Raw genomic sequence first — 21,120 nt, 5'->3', positions numbered from 1 at the left:
GGAGGAAGTCCAAGGTGCATTGAAGGAATTGGCAAAGAACAAGGAACCAGGAATTGATGGAATAAAAATTGAAATCTTTCAAGAAAGTGAGGCAGTATAGGAGGCACTCACTCAGCTATGCCAAGAAATTTGGAAGACAACTATCTGGCCGACTGATTGGAAGAGATCCGTATTTGTGCCCATTCCAAAGAGAGGTGACCCAACGGAATACGGAAATCATCGGACAATCTCTTTGACATCCCATGTGAGTAAAGTTTTACTAAAACTAATACAGAAACGGCTGCAAGCATATATTGACAGAGAACTTCCAGAGGTTTAAGCCGGATTCAGAAGAGGCTGTGGAATGAGGGATATCATTGCTGATGTACGACGGATCTTGGCTGAAAGCAGAAAACATCAGAAAGATGTTTACCTGTGCTTTATTGACTACGGAAAGGCTTTTGGTTGCGTGGCTCATGACAAGCTACAGACAACACTTCGAAGTATGAGTGTTCTGGAACACTTAATTGTGCTCATGAGGAATCTGTACATGGACCAAGAAGCAAGCAGTTGTTTGAACAGAACCTGGGAACACTGAATGGTTTAAAATTAAGAAGGGTGTGTGACACGGTTGTATTCTTTCACCATACTTATTCAACCTGTATGCTGAGCAAATAATCCGAGAAGCTGGGTTCTATGAAGAAAAACGTGACATCAGGATGGAAGGAAGTCGCTTAAACAACCTGCAATATGTAGATGATACAACCTTGCTTGCTGCAAGTGAAAAAGACTTAAAACATTTACTGATGAATATCAAAGAGCACAGTCTTCGGTATGGATTACATCTCAGTGACAAGAAAACAAAAATCCTCACCACTGAACCAATAAACAACATTATCAAGGACTTCATTCTTCTTGGATCAATGATCAACACTCATAGAAGCAGCAGCCAAGAAATCAAACTATGTATTGCATTAGGCAAATCTGTTGCACAAGACCTTTTTTTAAAGTGTTGAAGAGCAAAGATGTCAGCTTGAGGACTAAGGTGTGCCTGACCCAAGCCATGGTATTTTCAATAATGCATGCGAAATCTGGACAGTGAATAAGGAAGACCTTAGAAGAATTGATGCTTTTGAGTTACGGTGTTGGAGGAGAATATTGAAAGTGCCATGGGCTGCACACAGAACCAACAGATCTGTATTAGAAGAAGTGCAGCCAGAGTGCTCCTTGGAGGCCAAGATGGCCAAACTTCGTCTCTCATACTTTGGACATATTATCAGGAGGGACCAGTCGCTGGAGAAGGATACCATGTTTGGTAGGGTGGAAGGTCAGAGAAAAAGAGGAAGACCTCCAGTGAGATGGACTGGCCAAGTGGCAGCATCGATGAACTCAAGTGTGGCAACAGTAATGAGGTTGGCCCAGGACCGGGCAGTGTTTCATTCTGCTGTGCATAAGGTTGCTATGGGTCGGAACCGACTCGATGGCACCTAACAAGAACAAGATCAACCTTCCACCCAGGAATGGTCTCTGTGCACTGAGGCTTGTGATGCATCCCCGATCCCTCCAAACCCTCTAGTTTGAGGCCCCAAAGGGAGGGACAATGGTGCCTTACACTGGAGCCCACTTGCAGGCTCCGCAGGTACAAGGTATCGATCTTCCTGCTCATTAGAGCTGCTATGGGAGGGCGTGTCTTACCCCTCTTACTTGTCTTGTAGGTTAAGTGCCGTCAAGTCTGTTCCAACTCACAGCAAGTCTGTATAGAGTTTCCAAGGAGCTGTTGGTGCATCTTGAACTGCTGACCTTGTGGTTAGCAGTCCAGTATTTAACCTACAGCCCATACCAGGGCTCCTCTTGTTAGGTTCTCATTAATAAAGAGCCAGAGCCCACCTGGCCATGCCACACACTCATTTTTGCTGCTACTCCCAAACCTGTTGGACACCTAGCTGCCTAAGAGGTCAGAGATGCCCCATTCCTCAACCAGGATCCCTGCTAAGCACCACCTGGATCTTTGTCTCTCTGTGACCACACAGATTAGCCCCTCACCTGAACAGATGTCTATTTCTGTAGATTCTACCCAATTCTTCCTCCCTACTGTCATCTACTTGTGCTAGAGATGGGGCTGGGGACCCAGGTTAGGCTTGGAAGGCTACCAAGCTCTGGAACTCCACCATGGTCTGAGAGCTGTGACAGTGATGGAGAAAGGGATGGGCCAGCACCAGGGAGAAGGGAGGGAAGATGGTCAGGGGACTGATGAGGTGGGCTGGACAGACACACTGCTCACATGCATAACCTCACCCACAAAGCTCATCCAGGTACACCAGTTCACACTACACAGCTTCCACCCACCTCTCACACCATACTGCTCACAACCACACACCAGTTTATACACATTAACCCCACATATGCACAGAGAGCTTATACTGCAGCCACTCCCCCACACACCACACAGCTCACTTCAGTTTCTTTTTCTCCAATTTCCCCCAGCACTTGCCTGTGCAGGCCCTGATACTCTCACCTGCCAGCCATGCTGCCCTATGAAACTGAACTTCACTAGAGGGGGGAAGGCAGTTCCAATTTATTACCTCATGGCCTCAGCAAAGTGCTTTGTTCATGATGGTGCTGTTGTTAGCTGCTATGGAGGTGGCCCAACTCAGTGCCCCACATATTTAGGGGAAAAATGTTGCAACCCCTGATCACAGCCCACACATGCAAGCACATGCACATACTACACAACTCACAAGAACTCATACACTAGCAGCACATACCACACAACTCACTATGGTGAATTATTTAATGTCTTTTCCAGCCAAAGTCTTGTGAACTCCCATAAAATTACATTTTCTTGATAGGTCTTGGTAAGAGAAGGTAGGGTAAGATGCTGGTAGAATTTATCATTCAGTTGTGAGTGACTGTTAACAAGAATAATGTGAATGGTTGATTTTGCCATCCTACTGGACATAAAATGAGCCGTCTCAGAAGCATTAGGAAGGATCCCACTACCATAAAAGAACATCTTTTGGACATCAAGATCTTTGCACATTGAACTTCTCTGACCTAAGGACACTGGTTACAACACCAGAGATGTGGCATATGAGCAGTAGTAGCAGAATCAAGAGCCAGAGCACAAGACAGAGTGTTGGGCTCCTCAGCCCACGGAGCAAGTAAAGGTGAGTGTCTCTGGGCAGAGAAGGCTTGCTTGCAGAGTGGAGTGCCTCCAGGTACTAGGTTTGCTGATGCATGGAGTGAGAGTCAAGTGATTTCAGGCTGAGGCTTACGGTGGAGTTGCATGCCCTTTGGACATTTATCAGCAGCCCTACAAGAGCTTTGTAACACAGGCTAGGTAGAGTGAGGCCTACCTGTGGGCACGGCAGAGAGGCTGTCCTGACTGGAAGGCATGTGCCCTGAGCATTTCTGACCCTGAATTATAACCTGCTAACTCCTAATGGAGTCCTGGTGTGGCGCTGTAGGATACGCACTTGACCATAAGATGAGTTTGAATTGCAAGATTGGCAGTTCAAACTGACCAGCTGCTCCTTGGAAACCCTATACTACAGGGTCGCTACGGGTCAGAACTGACTCAACAGCACTTAGCAATACTCCTTAACTGTGAGTATGCTGTCTGAGTCCTGTGTGGCCACTGCAATGAATTATCAAACCCAACATGAGTGTTGTGGGAAGGATGGCTGCTGCCATATTTTTACACTCACACCACACTGATGATCCCCCTGATCAACTGTGGATCAGAACACAGCAATCAGTAAGGTGCTACAGTGGTCAGTAAGGCTGAAGTGAATCTCAATAGAAGGAAGGACAGACTGTTCAGATAGCTGTAGAATGTGACACGGGGGTCCCCACATATTCGTTGAGAGCTTATTTCAGCAGTGGCCAGATACTTCCTGACCAATATTATTATTCATTAGGTTGTAATTCTGAGGCTGTGGTGACTCAGTGGTAGGACTCTTGCTTTCCACAAGGGAGCTTCTGGTTTGATTCCTGGCCAATGAACATCCACCATCTACCTATCAAGGGAGGCTTGTATGTTGCTATGACATTGATTCTGTACAACTTTTAGACTGAGACAGATCAGAAGACAGGTCTGGTGATCTTTCAGAAAATCAGCCAGTGGAAACCCTGTGGATCAACATGGTCTGCACCACAACTGGTCATGGGTATGTTGCAGGACCAGGCAGTGGTTTGTATGGGGCTGCCGTAAGTCAGGGGCCAACTCGCCATACTAACAACCACAGGCAGTGAGCCATTCCAGATCTCATAAGCACTGCTGCGGGTGGACCTTTGGCAAGGCTTGTGTGGGTGGCAGTTGAGAGCAGGTCCACAGTGTGAGAAGCAGCAGCAGCAGCCCCTTGAATTGGGCTCTTGTCTCTGCGTCAGGTGGTGCAGATGCAGGAATCTCCTAATGGTGCTTCTCCCCTGCAGGTTCTGCTCTCAGTCTGCTACACACTCTATTCTTTCCTCACCTCAATCCCCCAACCCCAGATGCCGTTTCTTACAAGGCGACCCTAGAGAATTTTGCAGAATGGAGCCAAGATTGAACATAGGCAATGATTGGAAAATGCCACCAGGGAAAAGTCCCCACGTGGCTTTTGGGAAGATGCTGGGCATTGAGCTTACAGGGTAGGTAGGGGTGGTGTGGCACAGAGCCAGCAGATGCATCCATTTGATCCTATCTGACCAAAGGGATCAAGCAACAAGTCCCGCAGTGGTAGTGGCAGCAGGATAGCCTGGGTGCTCAGGGCCCCTTACTTAACCTTCCTGAGTGTCAGTTTCTGGCTCTGTGCCACACCACCCTGTGCAGCAAGCATTATGAGTTATGCTGCAAGCCGGGAAATATTGCTGTTCTTGACTGTTACTGTTATAGCTGCCCATGAGTTGCTCCTGCTGGCCATACCAAATGCACAAAATAAAAGACAGCTTAATTCAAGCACATCAAAGCCAAAATGTTTATGAGGAAAAAGTCAGTGAACAAAGACAAAAACCACACGACAAATAGGAAAGATTCACAAATCACCATATAGACAAGAAGTTAACTACAGAAACCTACAGAGTCAATCGAACCTGATGCATGTTCTACATGTGTCAGAGGAGAATTGTGCTCCGTGGGTTTTCAGTGGCAGATGTTTTCGGAAGTAGATGACTAGGGCTTTCTTCTGAGGCACCCTGGGTGGATCTGAACCACCTACCTTTGAGTTAGCAGTGCAATGCCTATGTATGCCATCCAGAAATTGCTAAGGGTTCAGAAGAAATTGCTAGGGGTAAGAAGAAAAATGGGCAAAGGATCTGAATGGAGAGTTGACAGGACAGGCAAGATAAACGATCCTAAATATTCGTAACAGATGCTCATCTTCACACCGAGTTAGAGAAACACAAATGAAATGACTGACTGACTGGGCTGTTGCTCTTCCCTTTTAGATGAGCAGGAACCCCACCCCACAGCTGACAATACACTGGAGGTATGGGCTTTCCAAGCTGTGACTGCACGTACTCTCTGACCCAGCTATTCTGCTTCTACAGATAGAATATATACACATATTCCCTGTATGTAAGGTTGCTGGGGACAGCATACACAGACCCTGGGTTGATCAGTGGCAGCCCCATTAAACCACTTCTGAATATAATCAGTTTAACCCAGATGCTCTCCCTCCTCCTGAAAGTATATAGGAATATTAAGAACAAGTAGCATTTTAGGTATAGATAAATGAAGCCCGGTGTCTGAGATCTTGCTCACAAACAGAAGTTTGTAAAGTGTACAGAGACAGCTTGGCTCTTTTCAGGAACCTTGCTTTATGTTATGTATCCTTAAGAAACCGCACGTTGCTACTCTAGATCATTTAAGCCTAAAAGTTAATATATAACAGCTTGATTGAACCTTTTTTTCTGTAAAAATAAAAATGTTAGATTAAGAAAAACTATGAAAATATCTTAAAAGTTGTTCCTGTGAATCATTATGTCTTGTTTTGAATGATTAATCACATTTCAGTTCCGTATCCTGTCTTAATCACATCCTCCCTTTGTGACATCCTCCCTGAGTGAATTACATCCTTCCTTTGTAACAAATCCCTCCCTAAAAAAGAGAATAAAAGGCTGAGGTAGAGTAAATTCTGCAGGCAATGCTGTGCAATGCTAGGCAAAATGTTTGTAGATCTGTCTACCTGCCAGCTTGCATCTGTGTGTCTGTCTTTTTTGTATATATTTCGTCTTTCTCTTTCTCGATCACTTTCGGCGCCAGATCTCCCTTCTTCATGACACCCACACTTCCTTGTCGAGGCGGGACCCCGACATAGGACCTCGACATAAGGTTGTACAGAACTATTTAGTGTTGCATTGCTTTCAATACTAAAAGAGGGGAAAATGTCAGTCTCTGTGGACAAAGTACTGACAGGTGTATGAACTCCTGCTGCATTGGTGCAGTGGATGCTGGGAAGCTCTTGATGTGCCAACAGGGTATGATCCCATAAAGCACACAACCAACCCTTCAGGGGTCTGGACTCATACCCATGGCTCAATTTCCAGCCAAACAACAGATGGGTCTATAAGGAGAACATTAATGCTGAGGAGGTATGTGTCACCTTAGAATATCAACCATGTGAGATCAAAAGGGCAGAGTTTACCAAGGGACCAAGTTCAGAAAGGGATAGGAAAGGAGGAGTAAGTGGGATGAGTGAGTCTCCATTGTGGAGATCATAATCCATAGAAAACTGAAGCTCTGCTCTGTAAACCTTCACTCAATACAACCCACAAAAAAAGTGCACAGCTAAGTGGGAGAAGCTGGGGTGGGGCGGTATGGAAAAAGCAGGATGAGGGAGACACACAGATACTTGTAGACATTCTGACCACTATTGTCCTCAGGAAATGAAGGACCAGATAATCCCATAAGATGGGGCCCAAGGTAGGAATGTCACCCACATGCCCATGAGATGACACCCAGACTCAGATTGGTGAGTGCCTGGCTGGGGTGCAGGGCCTGCTGGGCTTCTCTGGGAAGTTTCAGGGGTTCTGGTGCAGTGGTCACCTTCCTGGCTGTCCAGGCACACCTGGTCCTGTGTGTGTGGCAGGGCTGTTCATGCAGGCTCCTTTTGCTGGGCTGCTCTGAGGCTGGCCAAGAATCCAGGTCACAGTGACAGACAGTGCTCTGGACTAGCCTAGGCTAGCCTAGGACTGCTGGCTGTGAGCACCTCAGGCATTAGAGGACCCCTGGAAGACCTCTGAAGTGTCTGGCCCAGGGTTGTTTTTACTTCATGTGCTTCCCAGCATGGTGGGGGGTTGGGGACATATTGGACTATGGTGGGCAGGGGGATGCACCTTACCTGTCGTTCGGGCCTGTGGGCTTCCATCAGCTTCACCACCTGTCCCTGCTGCACCAAGATGGCCTGGGAGTCCCCTAGCCAGGCCACGTGCAGGGTGCTTCCAGCGATGAGAGCACATACACCCGTGGTGCCGCTCTGCAGCCGCTGCAGAGAGGGGGGCAACAGGCTGAGAATGGCAGAGGGCCTGCATGATCTACCCTGCATGGTACCACCCGTGACAGCACAAGCAGAGTCTCAAGTTGAATTTGCACTCTCCTCTCATTCCTCCCAAGATTCCAAGATTCCATTCACACCAGTGGGGTTGAGGATTCCATTTCATCCTAAGCAAGGGTGTCTTTCCTTGGTGCTGGAGAAATAACCCTTGCAGTAGCTGGGGTGCCTTGGTCTGGGACCACAGGCCACACATGAGGATTTGTGATGTTGAGTGGGGGTGACCAGACTAGAACTGACTCACCTGGGAGGCTGATACCAGCCTACCTCAGAAGGCGTGGTTTAGTCAACCACATAGGACTGGCAGAGAAAAGCCTGGAGCCGAGACTCAAAGAGCTTCCTGGTTGGCAAAGGCTGGGGGACGTGCCCTCACTGAGATCTGGCAGTTCTGACTCAGGAGCCTCCCCAGATGTCACCTGTATCTCTTCCTCTTCCTCACAATGTTCCTGACTTGCATTCTTTTTTCTAACAGTGAAGTCAGCAGTTCCAACTCACCAGCCAGCTCTGCAGAAGTCTCCTCCTAGAACCAGAGTCTCAGAAGCCCTTAGGAGCAGTTCTCCTCTGTACTATGTATGGGGTTGCTCAGAGTTGGAATCAATTTGATGGCAGTGGGTTTTCTATAATATATCTATTAATTCTAAGAATAATACTGCAATTTCTGTGAGTTCTTCCAGTGAGTTACGGAATTCCGAGCGTCAACAGGTGAAAGTGAAGGTGTCATGAAAATTTCCAAACTTGCAGCCAACCTGCCCACTCGACAGTCTAAAGGATGGTGTATTTTGCACCTCTGAGATCTGTCTTAGCTCCAGGTGGCTCAGGTGGCTGGTGTCAGAAATGAAGGGACTCCATATTTTGGGTATTGGATTCATGTTGGTTACCTACAAAGTTACCCATGAAACCATTAAGAGTCTGCAGATGCAAACTAATCTCAAGTATCCAGAAGTAGCTGGGGTGGCCAGGTGGGGAGGGATGTTTATAGTCTTGACTGTGGTGAAGAGGGTGTCTGGGTGGGTATCTAGGTAAGGACATAGAAACTGCACACTTTAAATGTAAAGTGTATCATGTATAAATGAAAGAAAAATGGAAAAATCGAAATGTCTGCCTCAGGGAACTATTTCTCTACCCTAGAGACAACCTGAACTCAGGGCCCTTCTTCCACCTAGGATGCTGGTGGTCAGAGTAGCTGCACTGTCAGCTTCTCACTGATTTTCCCTGTATGCCTCTAGAGGCCACATGGCTGTTTGTGAAGGCCCAGAGGCTGGCTTTGTGCATTGCCATTAAAGTGTGAGCTCAAGGCTTGTCCTGGGTGTAATCTGGCCATAGCTACTGCTGGGCTGCATCAACTGAGGGTGGTCTTTTCAGCTGAGGCTGGGTTTCATGGTGTTGAAGACATGGAGGGCTGCTGGGAGGCCTGTATAATTGTGCAGGTGAGGTTCAGGTTAAGTTCCTACAGGAAGGCCTGGTATAATGTTTCTGGAAGTGGCTCTGATCCCTGGGGAGAGAATGCACCCAGTAGACTATGGTGGCTTACAAGGAATTGCCCAGGAAAGCAGGGTGGAGAGGATACTGCTTTCTTGTCAACATCTTTACTCCTTCAGCAGCCTGTCAGGTCCAGGCTATTGGGGGTCAGTGTTTGGGTCGGGGCAAGCTATGTGCTGTGTGTGCACTCAAGTTAAAAAGGAGCCTCCTTGACTTGTGACTCACTGAGTTGGTTTCTCACCCTTCGTGGAGGCCAGGACTCCTCTGGTGTGAAGGGCTACAGGCCCCATGCTGCCCTTGAGGTTTGGACCACGATTCTTACCTCTCGCTTTGCTTTTCGGAGGAACATCTCATCGGTAAGCCGGAAAGCTTCCCTGAGGGAGCCTTCGGGATCTGTGGGCAGCCCCGGCTGGCGGGCAGCGTTGGTATGTACATGCGCTGCTGCAAACTTGGCAGCATCCACCCCTCCGTGACCGTCAAATACAGCGAAGTAGGCGCGGTCCACAGGGTCCTGATGAGGAATGAAAGAGTTTCAAATATGCCAGCTATGCATCCTGATCCAGGCTGGCCTGGGTACACGTCTAGGGGGTGAACATTGATAGGGATGGGAACACGGGTACCTATAGGCTGGCCAAAGGGTACAAGGTTTGGGATAATCAGTATGGCCTTGGCTGAGTTCCAGCATAGAGTCGTTGGGGTGCAGGGCAGTTCCTACTGCTGGGTTGGATGGAGCAGGGTTCACAGTCACCCGTTGGGTAAAAAGGCACCCAGGGCCCTTCCCTAATAATAGACTGGGGCAAACCATTTTTTGTTCTTTAGGTTTGTATCCAGGTGGCTGCTGACCTGAGAGTTGGGCTCGCCACACCTGCCTGGAGGTGTGTAGCCAGCTGGTCCCCAGGAGCACTCACACACAAGCCAAAGAGCTGATTGAAGGCCGGCAGGGCCACGTGCCGATCCTCCATCTTGCGGCGTGTGTTCCGGATGGCATGGATGGAGACCAACCACTGTTGATGAAGATTCCTGGTGGTTGACGGAACCTGCTTTTGCCACTGGCTACACACATCCCAGAGCCTGGTGAAGAAGCTCCGTGCCAGGCCCCCAGCATCCAGCACTGCAGAGTGGCAGAGATATGGTCAGAGGGAGCTCAGGATACTGTCAGTCTCTTTGCTTCCCCTCCTCCTGGACAAGCCCAGTCCAGCCCAGTGGGGCAGTGTCATCTAGAGGGGCACATGATACACCAGCTGGGTTAGCCAAAATGACAGCATCTGTAAACACAGGATTTTAGCAACTGCACCAAAAGTTCTGCACCTACTGTTACGGACTGAATTGCAGTCCCTAACTGAAAATTCTGTTAGGATTTTTTTTTTTTTTTTTTTGACTTCCAGTTAGATGGAGGATTAGGCAGACACATTACATGGATCCCCTACAACAAAGATATGAGAAACCAAATAAACAGACACAGACGATAAAAATCCTAGAACCCTCAACTTTAGACATGGCACAATCATCTTGAAGTTTTGTGAGCAGCTTTGGTGACAGAAGGTGGCCTGGCAGAACAGATTCACATGGGTGACGGGGAAGGAGTGATTCCTTCTTTTTCTACATACTCCCCTGGTGACCAGAGATGTAACCAACTCCACCCCCTTCTCATCAAGGAGCCCTAGAGCTAAAGTAGGTTAAGCACTGGCTACCACCTAAATGCAGTTTGAATCCAATGGGGTTCTATAAGGAAAAGATGAGGCAGTTTGCTTCCATTTAAATTTACAGCCTTGGGAATGCTATGGGGCAATTCAACTCTGTCCTACAGGGTTACTTTGTGTGGATCTTTGGCTTGGCGTGATGCTCTCATGAGGCCTAAAACCTGCAAACTTGTGGCTGTGGATTTTCTTGCCTTAGGCAAGACTATTTCCACCACTGAGTTTAAACTCCACTCTCTACTCAAACCCAAAACAACCCACACTCACTGCCTTTAAGTTGATTCCGACTCATAGCAACCCTATATAGGGTTTCTGAAGCTGTAAATCTTTATGGGAACAGAGAGCTTTATCTTTCTCCTGAAGAGTGGTTGGTGGGTTTGAATTACCAACCTTGTGATTAGCAGTTCAGTGTTTATCCTACAGTGCCACCAGGGCTCCATTTTCTACCCAAGTAAAGGGCAAGTAAAAGTCAGACTCTGAGCAGCAGGAGGGAAGCCCAGCCCAGTCCAGCTCCTCTGGTGCCAGCACAGACCAAGTTCTGGCTCTCTGCCCTTGAACTGTGGTTTTCCTAAGAGGACTTTGGAAGAATGACAGTCTTTATGACATCTGACCTCCCCATGGCAGAGGCAGCCCGTATTTGCCCCTTCTTTCCTCACAGGCCAGTTGGGAAGCCCAAGTGGAGGGTGCCTCTGGGAAAAAACAAAACACAGTTGCTGTCAAACCGACCCACCACATGTGACCCCATGTGTGTTAGAGTATAACTATGCTCCATGGGGTTTTCAATGGCTATTTTCTGGGAAGTAGGTCACCAGACCTTTCTTTCAAGGTGTTCTTGGGGTTGACACAAACCACCAACCTTGTATTTAGCAAGTGTTTTACCCTTTTAGCCAGGAGTCCTGATGTGGCACTGTGGGTTAATGTGCTGGACTGAAAAGTTGGTTTGAACTGCAAGATTGGCAGTTCAAGTTCACTAGCTGCTCCTTGGAAACCCTACGCAGGATCCTTATGGGCTGGAACTGATGCCCTGGTACTTAAAACAATAGTTCTTTTTGCCAGTTAGGGACTGCTCTGGTGAGAAGCCCAGTCAGCTGCGCAGTTTTCATTTGGGCCAGCAGGCGGCTCTGATTCCCTGCCTGGGCTGGTAAACAGCATTTTGTTCTTGAGGAGGGGCGGGGTGGGAAGGAAAGCTGCCTTTGTGTGAATTGGGGAGGAAGCTGGCTGGTTTTGCTGAGAACAGTGGCTGCCTGCTACCAAGGCCAGCAGGCTAACAGGCTTTAGGATGTTGTGCACTATGAGGAGAAGGGCGGGTGTGAGATGGCCTGGCACTGACTGAAGCCAGAGGCTTTACATAGTGATCTTTCCTTTGGTTCCCCAGTAACCATCTTCCCATGGTGTCCTGGTGGTGCAGTGGGTTAAGCTCTGGCTTGCTATTTTGAACTCACCAGCCAATCAAGGAAAAATGAGACAGTCTGCTTCCATAAAGATTTAGTCTCAGAAACCCTCTGGGCAGCTCTGGGCTGTCCGACAGGTTTGCTAAGAGTCAGACTTGACTCCATGGTGGTGTGTTTGGTTTGGTTTTGGAAGCATCTTCCCATCAGCTTCATGCCCACAGTCATTCTGAGTTTAGAGTATTGGTCAGTTGGGAACTGGCACCGAGGTACTCACTGCTCAGGTGTCTGGTGGCCTGGTCAAGAATAAATTTTCGGCTGGGAGAAGCACTCTAGTATTAAGTTGGGCACCTGGCCCCTGGGGCACCTCTACTGACAGGATGCCTATGACATCCCTGAAGGTCCGTGTAGCCCAGGCCCAGGGTGTTTGGAATTCTCAGAGTTTGGTTGCAGACCCCAACTTTGTTTCTCTGCTTCTCTCTCTGCATCTGATATGTGTGCAGCTGCAGCTGCAACAAACTGTACCTGTCACTGGGAGACGATTGCCACAGGCTGGCTCTTCACTAAGCCCTCATCTCCTCTGCACTTTCAGTCTAGCAAGGACCAAAATAAAAGACCAGTTGCTGATGTCCCTACGTATGCAGAAGGGGCCTGGGCTCCACAAGGTTTTCAGTGGCTGACTTTTTACAAGTAGACTGCCACCTCTGGGTGGACTGGAACCTTTGACCTTTTGGCAAGCAGCCAAGCATTGAAGTTTATACCACCGAGGAGTTCCTAACATGGACCAACACTTTTGTAACCCAAACAATAGATAGTTCTAGAAGGGAAACAAAAACAGTAGTGAGGCATGCATACCTTAGAAAAATGAACCCTTTGAGATCAAAAGGATAATGTTCAGAAGGCACAGGAAAGGAGGAGAAATAGGAAACACAAAGAGGAAGTGAGACCGTGACTGTTAACATTGTAGGGGTTGCAATCAATGACATGAAACAAAATGTATATGAATCATTGAATGGCAAACTGAATCTAATCTTAAAGCACCCAACTCAAATTAAACAAACAAACAAAATGAATTACTAGAAGAACAAAAGAGACAATGTGGAATAAGAGTCCCTATGTTTTTATGATGAGATGTGGCTGGCATGTACAGAGTGGGGAGGAGAAGGTGTTTTAAAAAGTTAGTGGAAAAAGGAATGAAAAGATAATAGTTTTTCCATCTCCTACTCATTCTGTGTAGTGATTATGAATTGGGCTGTGAACTGCAAGGTTAGCAGTTTGAAACTACCAGCTATTCCACAGGAGAAAGATGAGGCTTTCTGCTCCTGTAAAGACTTACAGCTTCGGAAACCCTGTACAGCGTTGCTATGAGTCAGAACTGATTCCAAGGCACATAACCACCACTGGTTCTGTTGGAGGTTTGCAGGCTTCCCTGGATCTTGGGCTTTTCCAGCTGTGTCTGTGCTCTGGCAACCTCTGGGAAGCACTGTCTTGGGGGGCCCTTACCAGAAAAGCACCCAGGATGTGGTTGACCGCCTCTGCCTCATGGTCCCAATTTGAGTATGTGGGGGCAATTAAGGTGTGTACCGATTTTCCACAGCGGTACCACCACATGTCCACTTCCATCCCACTGGCAGGACCTCTGAGTTTAGTCATGCTAAGTAATTCAGTGCCTGGGCCTCCTCACATCAGAACTGGACGAACATTATTCATTCTTTGGGTGTTTCTGGAACCTGAGCCAGCAGGCTGCCTGTCAGGGTGCCCAAGCCCACTTGAGGATGGTGCCCGGGCTGAGGCTGACTGTGTGTGCTTGTGTTTTACCATGCTGCCCTCAGGCATGGAAGTAGGGCCCTCTGCACTTTAACCCTGAAGCCCCTGCTACTCTTGAGCCCTCTGTAGCCTCCATCAATGGGATCTCACATCCACATCTCTGGTAGGAGATTGGGATAAAACCTGGGAGCCCTGAAATCTTGCCAAACTGGCCTATTTAGGCCTGTTGAGTCTGCAGCAAGGCCTGGCAAGCCTGGGGCCACCAGAAAAGGGGACTCACTTGTCACAGGGGCCTTGTCCACTTCTTCGTCACCCTCTTCTTCCTCAGGATCTGGTGGCTTCCTGAACTCTGACAGGTTTGTCTGCAACAGCTGGGAAAGGGCCGCATGGGTCAGGGCCGAAGCCAGCACTGGTGGAGCACTCCTATGGAAGGAAGATGGGACAGGACCTGGATATGACCCTTGTTTGGAGCCCCTTCCAGAGGCAGGAAGTAGAGCCTGCAACACCCACAGAGGCATAAGAGCTGGACAGCTTCTGATCCTCAGTGAGAGACATGAACAGAGCACACTGGCAACTGTGGCTGTCATCTGTGCACATGACAACCTTGACTAGAACCCATTTTGGGCCAACATGGAACCAGGCGTGGTGGTGTGGGGTGCCTGTGTTTACTGGTCTGGGAGAAGGGCCAGTAAACTACTGGAAATCCCATCTGGTCACAGCGCCTTTCCCACAGGTCATCGTGGAAGAGGGAGCGGAAGTAGCCAAGAATAGCTGGGGACCTGGGGGATCAGGATCATCGACTTGAGGAACACCAAGGTCAACTGGCACAATGTAATCCACAAAGACAATGTTCTACCATCTTACTTTTGTGAGTAGTGTCTGGAATTTTAAAAAACTTGTGAGTGGCCATCAAAGGAACAACTAACTACTGGTCTTTCCCTGTCCAGAGCAAAGAAGAGTAAAGAAAGACAAAGATACAAGGAAGCAATTGATCCAATGGACAATGTGAACCTCAGCTTCCATGACCCTGAGATCATAAGAACTAGATGGTGCCTAATACCATTGCTGACCACTCTGAAAGGAATCACAACAGGAGGTCCTGGGTATAGTGGGAGAAAAATATTAAAAAACTAAAAATCACAGGCCTACTAGTCACCAAGAGACTGGTAGAACCCCGAGACTATGGCCCTCCAACAACATTCAGTCCTGGAATGGAATTCACTCCAGTGGCTCAACTTGCCGCCACACAGACAGGCTATCAAGATGAACAGTAACACCAGGAAGGTCCACACTCCTTAGAACAACCAACCATACAAGATCAAAAGGGCAGTGTTTGCTTAGGGATAAAGCTTAGAGTGTGGGTGAGGACAGGAAAGATGGACAAATGGAAACAGTAAACACAGTGAGAAAGTAGGAAGACAGCTTACATTGTGGGGATTGCAATCAATGTCACATAACATGTGCAGGAGTTGTTGAATGGAAACCAATTTGTTCTGTCAATGTTCACTTAAATCACAATAAAAAAGTTAAATAAAATTAATAAATAAAAGAGTACAGAAGGGAGGAGGCCCCTAAAGTACTTCTGTAAGCTTCCACCTGAGTTAAATAAATAAAATAGATGTAGAGTCCCATGGACTTGGGAAGCTGGGGTGGGGTTTGCAAAAGTCGCAGGGGATCTGGGGAGCAGAGAGGAGAGGGTAACCATGACAACGTGGGGTGCCTCAGAAGCTTAGAGAACTGATGGGCAGAGAGGGGAGCCCTGTAGGCTTAGGGGAACAAGATGAAGGTGGGGGAACCCCTGGGAACTAGAAGAGCTAAGGAAGCTAGGGGAGAGGGAGCTCTGGTGGCTCAAGGAACTGAGGACTGTAGTTTGAAGGGCACTCATGCATACCAGGACACATGGTGGGTGAGAGTTCGGCAGAGAGAAGGAGTGAGTGGTCTGAGTATAGCCCCAGGGGGTCCCAAGCAGGCTGTCAGAGTGACCAGGATAAGGATGTGCTGGGAGCAGGGGTGGTGGGCCATGCTCATGGCAATGGGGCATCACTGACTTTACTGACAAAGTGGAATGTGACAAGACTGCTGGGCATTTATAGAGCTCTCTGGTCTCAGCATGGAAGAGGGTCCTTGGGGACATGGTGGCAGCTGGGCAGAGGAGAGTAACACAGGGTAGGGGCAGGGGGCAAACTGTAAGGCCCAGCTGAGCAGAGAGTTAGCCAATCAGACAAGGAGGGAGAACAGAAGGGACAGTAGAGGATGCTGTGAAGGGCTCTGCTCCTATCAAGTCCCTGGGAGGCTGGTACAGGCATGAGCTGGATAGGAGATGGGGCTGGAGGTGATGGAGTAGGCCAAGTGAGGGTCTGGGAGGGGGAGTGAAGCCCCAGGAGATGAGTGGCAGCAGAGAGGTTGGTGAGACCAGAGCAGCAAGGGGATCAGCAAAGTGTTACTCAGATAAAACTCAATCACTATGTCAGATGTGGGCAACAGGCCACACGGGACAGAGCTCAATCCCTGAGGGGAAGAAAAGTTGAAAGGGAACAGAATCCTTCTGCAAGGGACAGCGCAGGAGGGAAGAGACGCTTGCAGGTCACAAAGTGGCCAGGTCAGGGGAGGAGGTCATGGGGATGGAGGAGTTGGAACCATGCCAAATGGCCAAGAAGAAGTCACTGGGCAGGGCTACTGGAATGCCAAGATACACAGAGCCTCTAAACAGTCCCACATCACCCTTGAGCTGCTGGGTCCCTACCTCCCTGTGAAGTCTTCCCTGATGCTCCTCCTGGTACCCTAAAGCTGCTCTCCCAGGGCAGACCCATTGACTCATCTGTCTGTCCTCAGTATTCAGGAGCAACAGGGAACCTTCCAACAGCCCACAAAGGCCAGGTGCTGTCCCCTGGGGCCGGTGTTCTTTATTAAGTCTAGTGACAGTTTTAGGAACCCACCACTATGAATTGTTACTAAGTGCTATCTAGTTGTTTCAGACTCACAGCAAGCCTGCATAGGGTTTCAGAGGAGCAGCTGGTGAGCCTGAACTGCTGACCTTCAGTTCAAACTAGCCTTTTGGTCCAGTGTTTTTCCCACAGCACCACACTAGGACTCCAATGGTAAACTTCGTTATATTGTTGTTAAGTGCCATCGAATCAGTTCCAACTCGTAGCAACTCTGTATAGGGTTTCCGAGGAACAACTGGTGGGTTTTGGGTTTGAACCACAGACCTTGTAGTTTGAAGTCCAGTGCTTACCCTACAATGCCACCAGGAGTCCCGCTATAAATTAGCGGTGTTTTAAAATAAGAAGGTGGCTATCCACTGAGTAGTATGCAATCAGTCTGGGTGGGGCTGATGAAAGGAGATGGGGATAGGGCTCCTGTCGTACAGTAGTGAATAAATGCTATCAGGACTGACTGTGAGCGTTGGAAATGTAAAGGTAGACATTTTGTAGCAAAACGAAGGGCGTGGTTAACTTTGCAGTCCAGGAATGGAGGTCCCAAGGACCATCAAGGGAGAAGAGCAGAGTGCGGAACCCTACCCAGAGAAACAGTGACGCCAGAGATGGAGGCAGAGACGATGGCATGGAGAGATGGAGCGGCTGGGGACTCTAGATCCAGAGAGAGGGGCTGTGTGCTGACAACTGAAGGGCAAACTTGCGGGGTATACCCTTTGGTTGTTTTAGGATGCATGGAGGGGATTGTAATCATGGCAATTAAACAATATAGGATGAATGTAAAGCTAACGTTCTCCCATGTAAACTATCACATAATTCACAATAAAAACTTAAAAAAAAAATAAGGTGGGTTGATGAGAGAAGCTTCTTGAACTGTCTTGAAAAACTACCAGTCAGAGGAAGAGAAGCAAGCTCCCCTCCACACCCCCACCCCCGCCCCCTGGAGACTGGTGAGGACAATTGAGGTTTCCTGTTAGAGCAGGGGAGGAGATGCCTATCCTCTGAGGTCACAAGTGGCTTCCAGAAGCCCACCCCTGCCATCACGCTGGGGCCAGTTTTTGGCTGCACAGATGCAGCAGACAATGTTGGCTTCGGGCCACCATATCCTGAGTTCAGACACCCCACCCATCTCAACAATTTGTGTGCATCTGGGGAATCCCACCTATCCTGGGGGGTGAGGGGGGGTGTCTCTGTATCATGAGAACTAGCTCCACTTGAGTCCCTCCAGAGTAGGACTCTTAGAATCCTACTAAGTGGTGACAGGGTCGAAGTACCAAAAAGGCTTGTTCTGCTGATGGAGGGGCCTCTAAGAAGGTAGAAACACACACACAACCACTGTGTGGGGCCCACACAGCTCAGGAACCTGAGGTAGCAACACAGAACCTCTAGCACCACAAGGAAAGCCAGGACCTGAGCCACCACAGCCTGGTCTCTGGACATTCCTACAGACTATCCTATTTATCATTCAAAGGAGGAGCCCTGGTGGCGCAGTGAGTTGCAAGTTGAGCTGCTCCCCCGAAGGTTGGTGGTTCAAACACACCAACCACTCCTCAGAAGAAACATGAAGCTGTGTGCTTCCCTCTCAAGATACCCTAGGTAGCAGACCTCCTCTGTGGATCAAGACACCAGAGCACCCTCAGCACAAGCTGGTCTGTGAGTGCACAAGCCAGAACCCGTGAGAATGGATGAACAGATATATTGGGGGAGGGGGGGAGGGTAGCTGTGACAGGTAACATGCCAGGCTCTCATGTTTATGCCATGACACAATGATGAAGACCCATGTGTGTGTGTGTGAAAAATAATAATAGAGAGGAACAAAATAAATGAAAGCAAGTTGACTAGGGAGATTGGAACCAGACTCTCTTGACACTACATTCACTTCCAGGGACTTTAAGCGGTTTTCTAGTGTATTTCTAATTCCTCTGGGTCCACAAAGCCGTGGAGCTCCCAGGGCTAGGAGTAGTGAGCAGGGCGACTGTCCCCTAAGGTCTGCCAGCCCCAACCCTTTGGGTTCAGGCCTACAGCTCTGCTTGACAGACCCTTCTGGTCACTGCCTCCCTGAGCTTGCTCCACCTCCCACAAGTCCTCTTTGTTCCCTGCTTTTTGCTTGCCGCAACACCTCCACCAGAACCAGAACTCGATTGCCCTGGGGTCCGTGCCTGGGCCCATGCGTCTGCTTGGCCCAGGCCACCCTGGAAGTGGGCAGGTCATTGGGCCTGCTGCTGCCATTGCCTGAGCCACCCTCCTCCTTACCCCTTCCCATCTGTACTCTGTAACGCAAAACCCCAGACCCCTTCTCCTGCTGGGAGCGGAGACTCTCTAGGGACCTGGCTGTGGACACAGTACACATGGCCCTAGTCCCCAACTCTCCCTTCTCCCATCTGGAACTCTCTCATTGACCAAGACTCTGGGCTACTGGCTGGGCCTGACTTTCCCCCAACAACCCTCAAGCTCCTCGACAATGAAAATGGGAAGGGTCTTCACCTGCACCCAGGGCCCTGTCAGGGGCTCCAGTGTGGACAAAGGAATGGGGCTTGAAGGCACTGTGATCCCCCAAGCACTGCCTGCCTCAGTTACTCCCTCTGTGTCTTCCTTGCCCCTGCTTGGCTCAGCAGGTCTGTGGTCCAGCGCCGGATACTCCAACAGAGGGAGGGTTTGCCTTGCATGCCAGCTGTCTGGAAATTAGTTCCTGGATGCCAAACAGAGTCAACAGCCTGTCTGTACCCTGCTGCCTGACACTACAGAGCTAAGCTCATAGTGGCAAAGTGGTACAGTCAACTTTCTGTACAAAGTGAGACTGAAATCCTTTGAGCTGGGTCCCGGCTCCTCCCACGTGGGCACCCAGGTGTGTGGAGACAGAGGTGACACCCACAGATGAACTCACCAGGAACACAGATGTGCCAGAGTATAGGGGGCGGGTAGGCAGCCTGGAGTCTGTGGACAGGCCGAGGGACTGGCCAGCACGTAGGGGCCCTGGAGCAGTCACATCACTGCTTGAAAGGGTTTGCAGGTGGGCCTGAGGGTGATGCTGGGAATGGGGTCACGGTATACCCCTCAGGAGAGATTAGGTTCCTAGACATCGTGTGGACTGGCTCCAAGGCCCTGTAGTTGTCTGGGTGACGATCAGAGAATGGTCAATTTGCTGTTTAGGAGGACACTTGTGGACTAAGAGGGAGGAGAACATCCAAAAGGATGTTAGTGATCCTATAGGACAGAGTTGAACTGTTCCTTAGGGTTTCCAAGACTGTCAATATTTACCGGAGCAGACTGCCTCATCTTGCTTCCTTAGAGCAAGTGGTGGGTTCAAAATGCCAATGTTACAATTAGCAAGCAGCCCAAGTAACCCACTGTACCACCAGGGCTCCTTCACCCAGAAAGTGTCTCTGCTTCCTCATCTGTAAGTCAGGGGGCAGCCACAAGCAGCCATGGTACTGTGCTAGCCCTGATCTGACTTAACTCACTGGATCTCAGCCTCCCAGATGTTCAGCATTGCAATAGCAGGGAAGTAGGTGACGGAAGTGACATAGGCTAGGAGAATTCACTGATGGCAGTTATGGTCCTAGCTGATGGGATGGAGAGGCACCCACTGCCCCTCCCCAGTGGGAACCCAATCTACCTGTTGCCCAGGAAGCTCAGTGACAGCTCGGCCAGCTCGCCCTGTACTTCCTCCAGGCTCAGTGCCACCCCTGGGGCCTTCCACGGCAGAGGGCTCTCTGGGTGTGGTGGGGCTGGAAAGTCCTGCAGGAAGGTGTCCAGGAATGCTTGGGTGTCCTCCGCATCGCCAGCCTCCTGGCTGCTCTCTTGAGGAGTACGAGAGGCCATCCTGAGGGCATCCCGGGCTTCCACGTTGGCTGGGTAGGCAGGCTTCTGGCTCGTTCCACTCTAGGTTCTATAAAGAAACAGAGTCAGCAGATACAGATACTTGTGGCACCTGGTACTTCTGGCTCTTTTGGATCATGGTGGACCCAGGTCCTGTCTACTCCCTTTACTCTCAGGCAGAACTGGTAGACGTTGTGCAAAGAAAGGTTAGGCCTTAAGGCAGAGGGTAGAGGTTGCAACTCACATCTTGGGTAAAAGGGACAACCTGGGCCTGTGGGGTCCCCTTGAATGCCTGAGAGGTGGTCAGAGGAGGAGCAGGAGTGGGTTGCTGGGGCAGGTTACTGATGGCAGGCAAAGTCTGCTTCTGGGGATCTAGGAGGGCTCTGTGGTGTGGACACAGTACTGTGGGGTCCAAGACAGCTTAAGGGGAAGAACAGGGACCTAGACAGATAGGAGACAAATGGAACAGCTGTCTGGGAGGCAGGCCTGGAAGGGAATGCCCAGGTTCTCCGGTCTCCTGATG

General features: G+C 49.4%; 1 protein-coding gene across 1 annotated transcript in view; it reads right to left on the bottom strand.

The window, feature by feature from the left end:
• The window catches only part of PPM1F (protein phosphatase, Mg2+/Mn2+ dependent, 1F), a 27,419-nt gene extending 6,810 nt beyond the window's left edge, over window positions 1-20,609 (bottom strand). The window contains exons 1-5 of the mRNA XM_006877639.1: window positions 20,395-20,609; window positions 14,123-14,265; window positions 9,899-10,101; window positions 9,313-9,501; window positions 7,302-7,445 (exon numbers count right to left, since the gene is read on the bottom strand). Coding sequence (XP_006877701.1) covers window positions 7,302-7,445; window positions 9,313-9,501; window positions 9,899-10,101; window positions 14,123-14,265; window positions 20,395-20,600 — 885 coding nt within the window. The 5' untranslated portion in view covers window positions 20,601-20,609. The remainder of the gene's footprint in view (window positions 1-7,301; window positions 7,446-9,312; window positions 9,502-9,898; window positions 10,102-14,122; window positions 14,266-20,394) is intronic.
• Window positions 20,610-21,120: the final 511 nt, after the last annotated feature.

The sequence above is a fragment of the Chrysochloris asiatica genome, unplaced genomic scaffold (assembly GCF_000296735.1).
Source record: "Chrysochloris asiatica unplaced genomic scaffold, ChrAsi1.0 scaffold00545, whole genome shotgun sequence".
Taxonomy (NCBI): domain Eukaryota; kingdom Metazoa; phylum Chordata; class Mammalia; order Afrosoricida; family Chrysochloridae; genus Chrysochloris; species Chrysochloris asiatica.
Note: the sequence above shows the minus strand (reverse complement) of the source record. Positions and strands in the feature narration are given on the sequence as shown.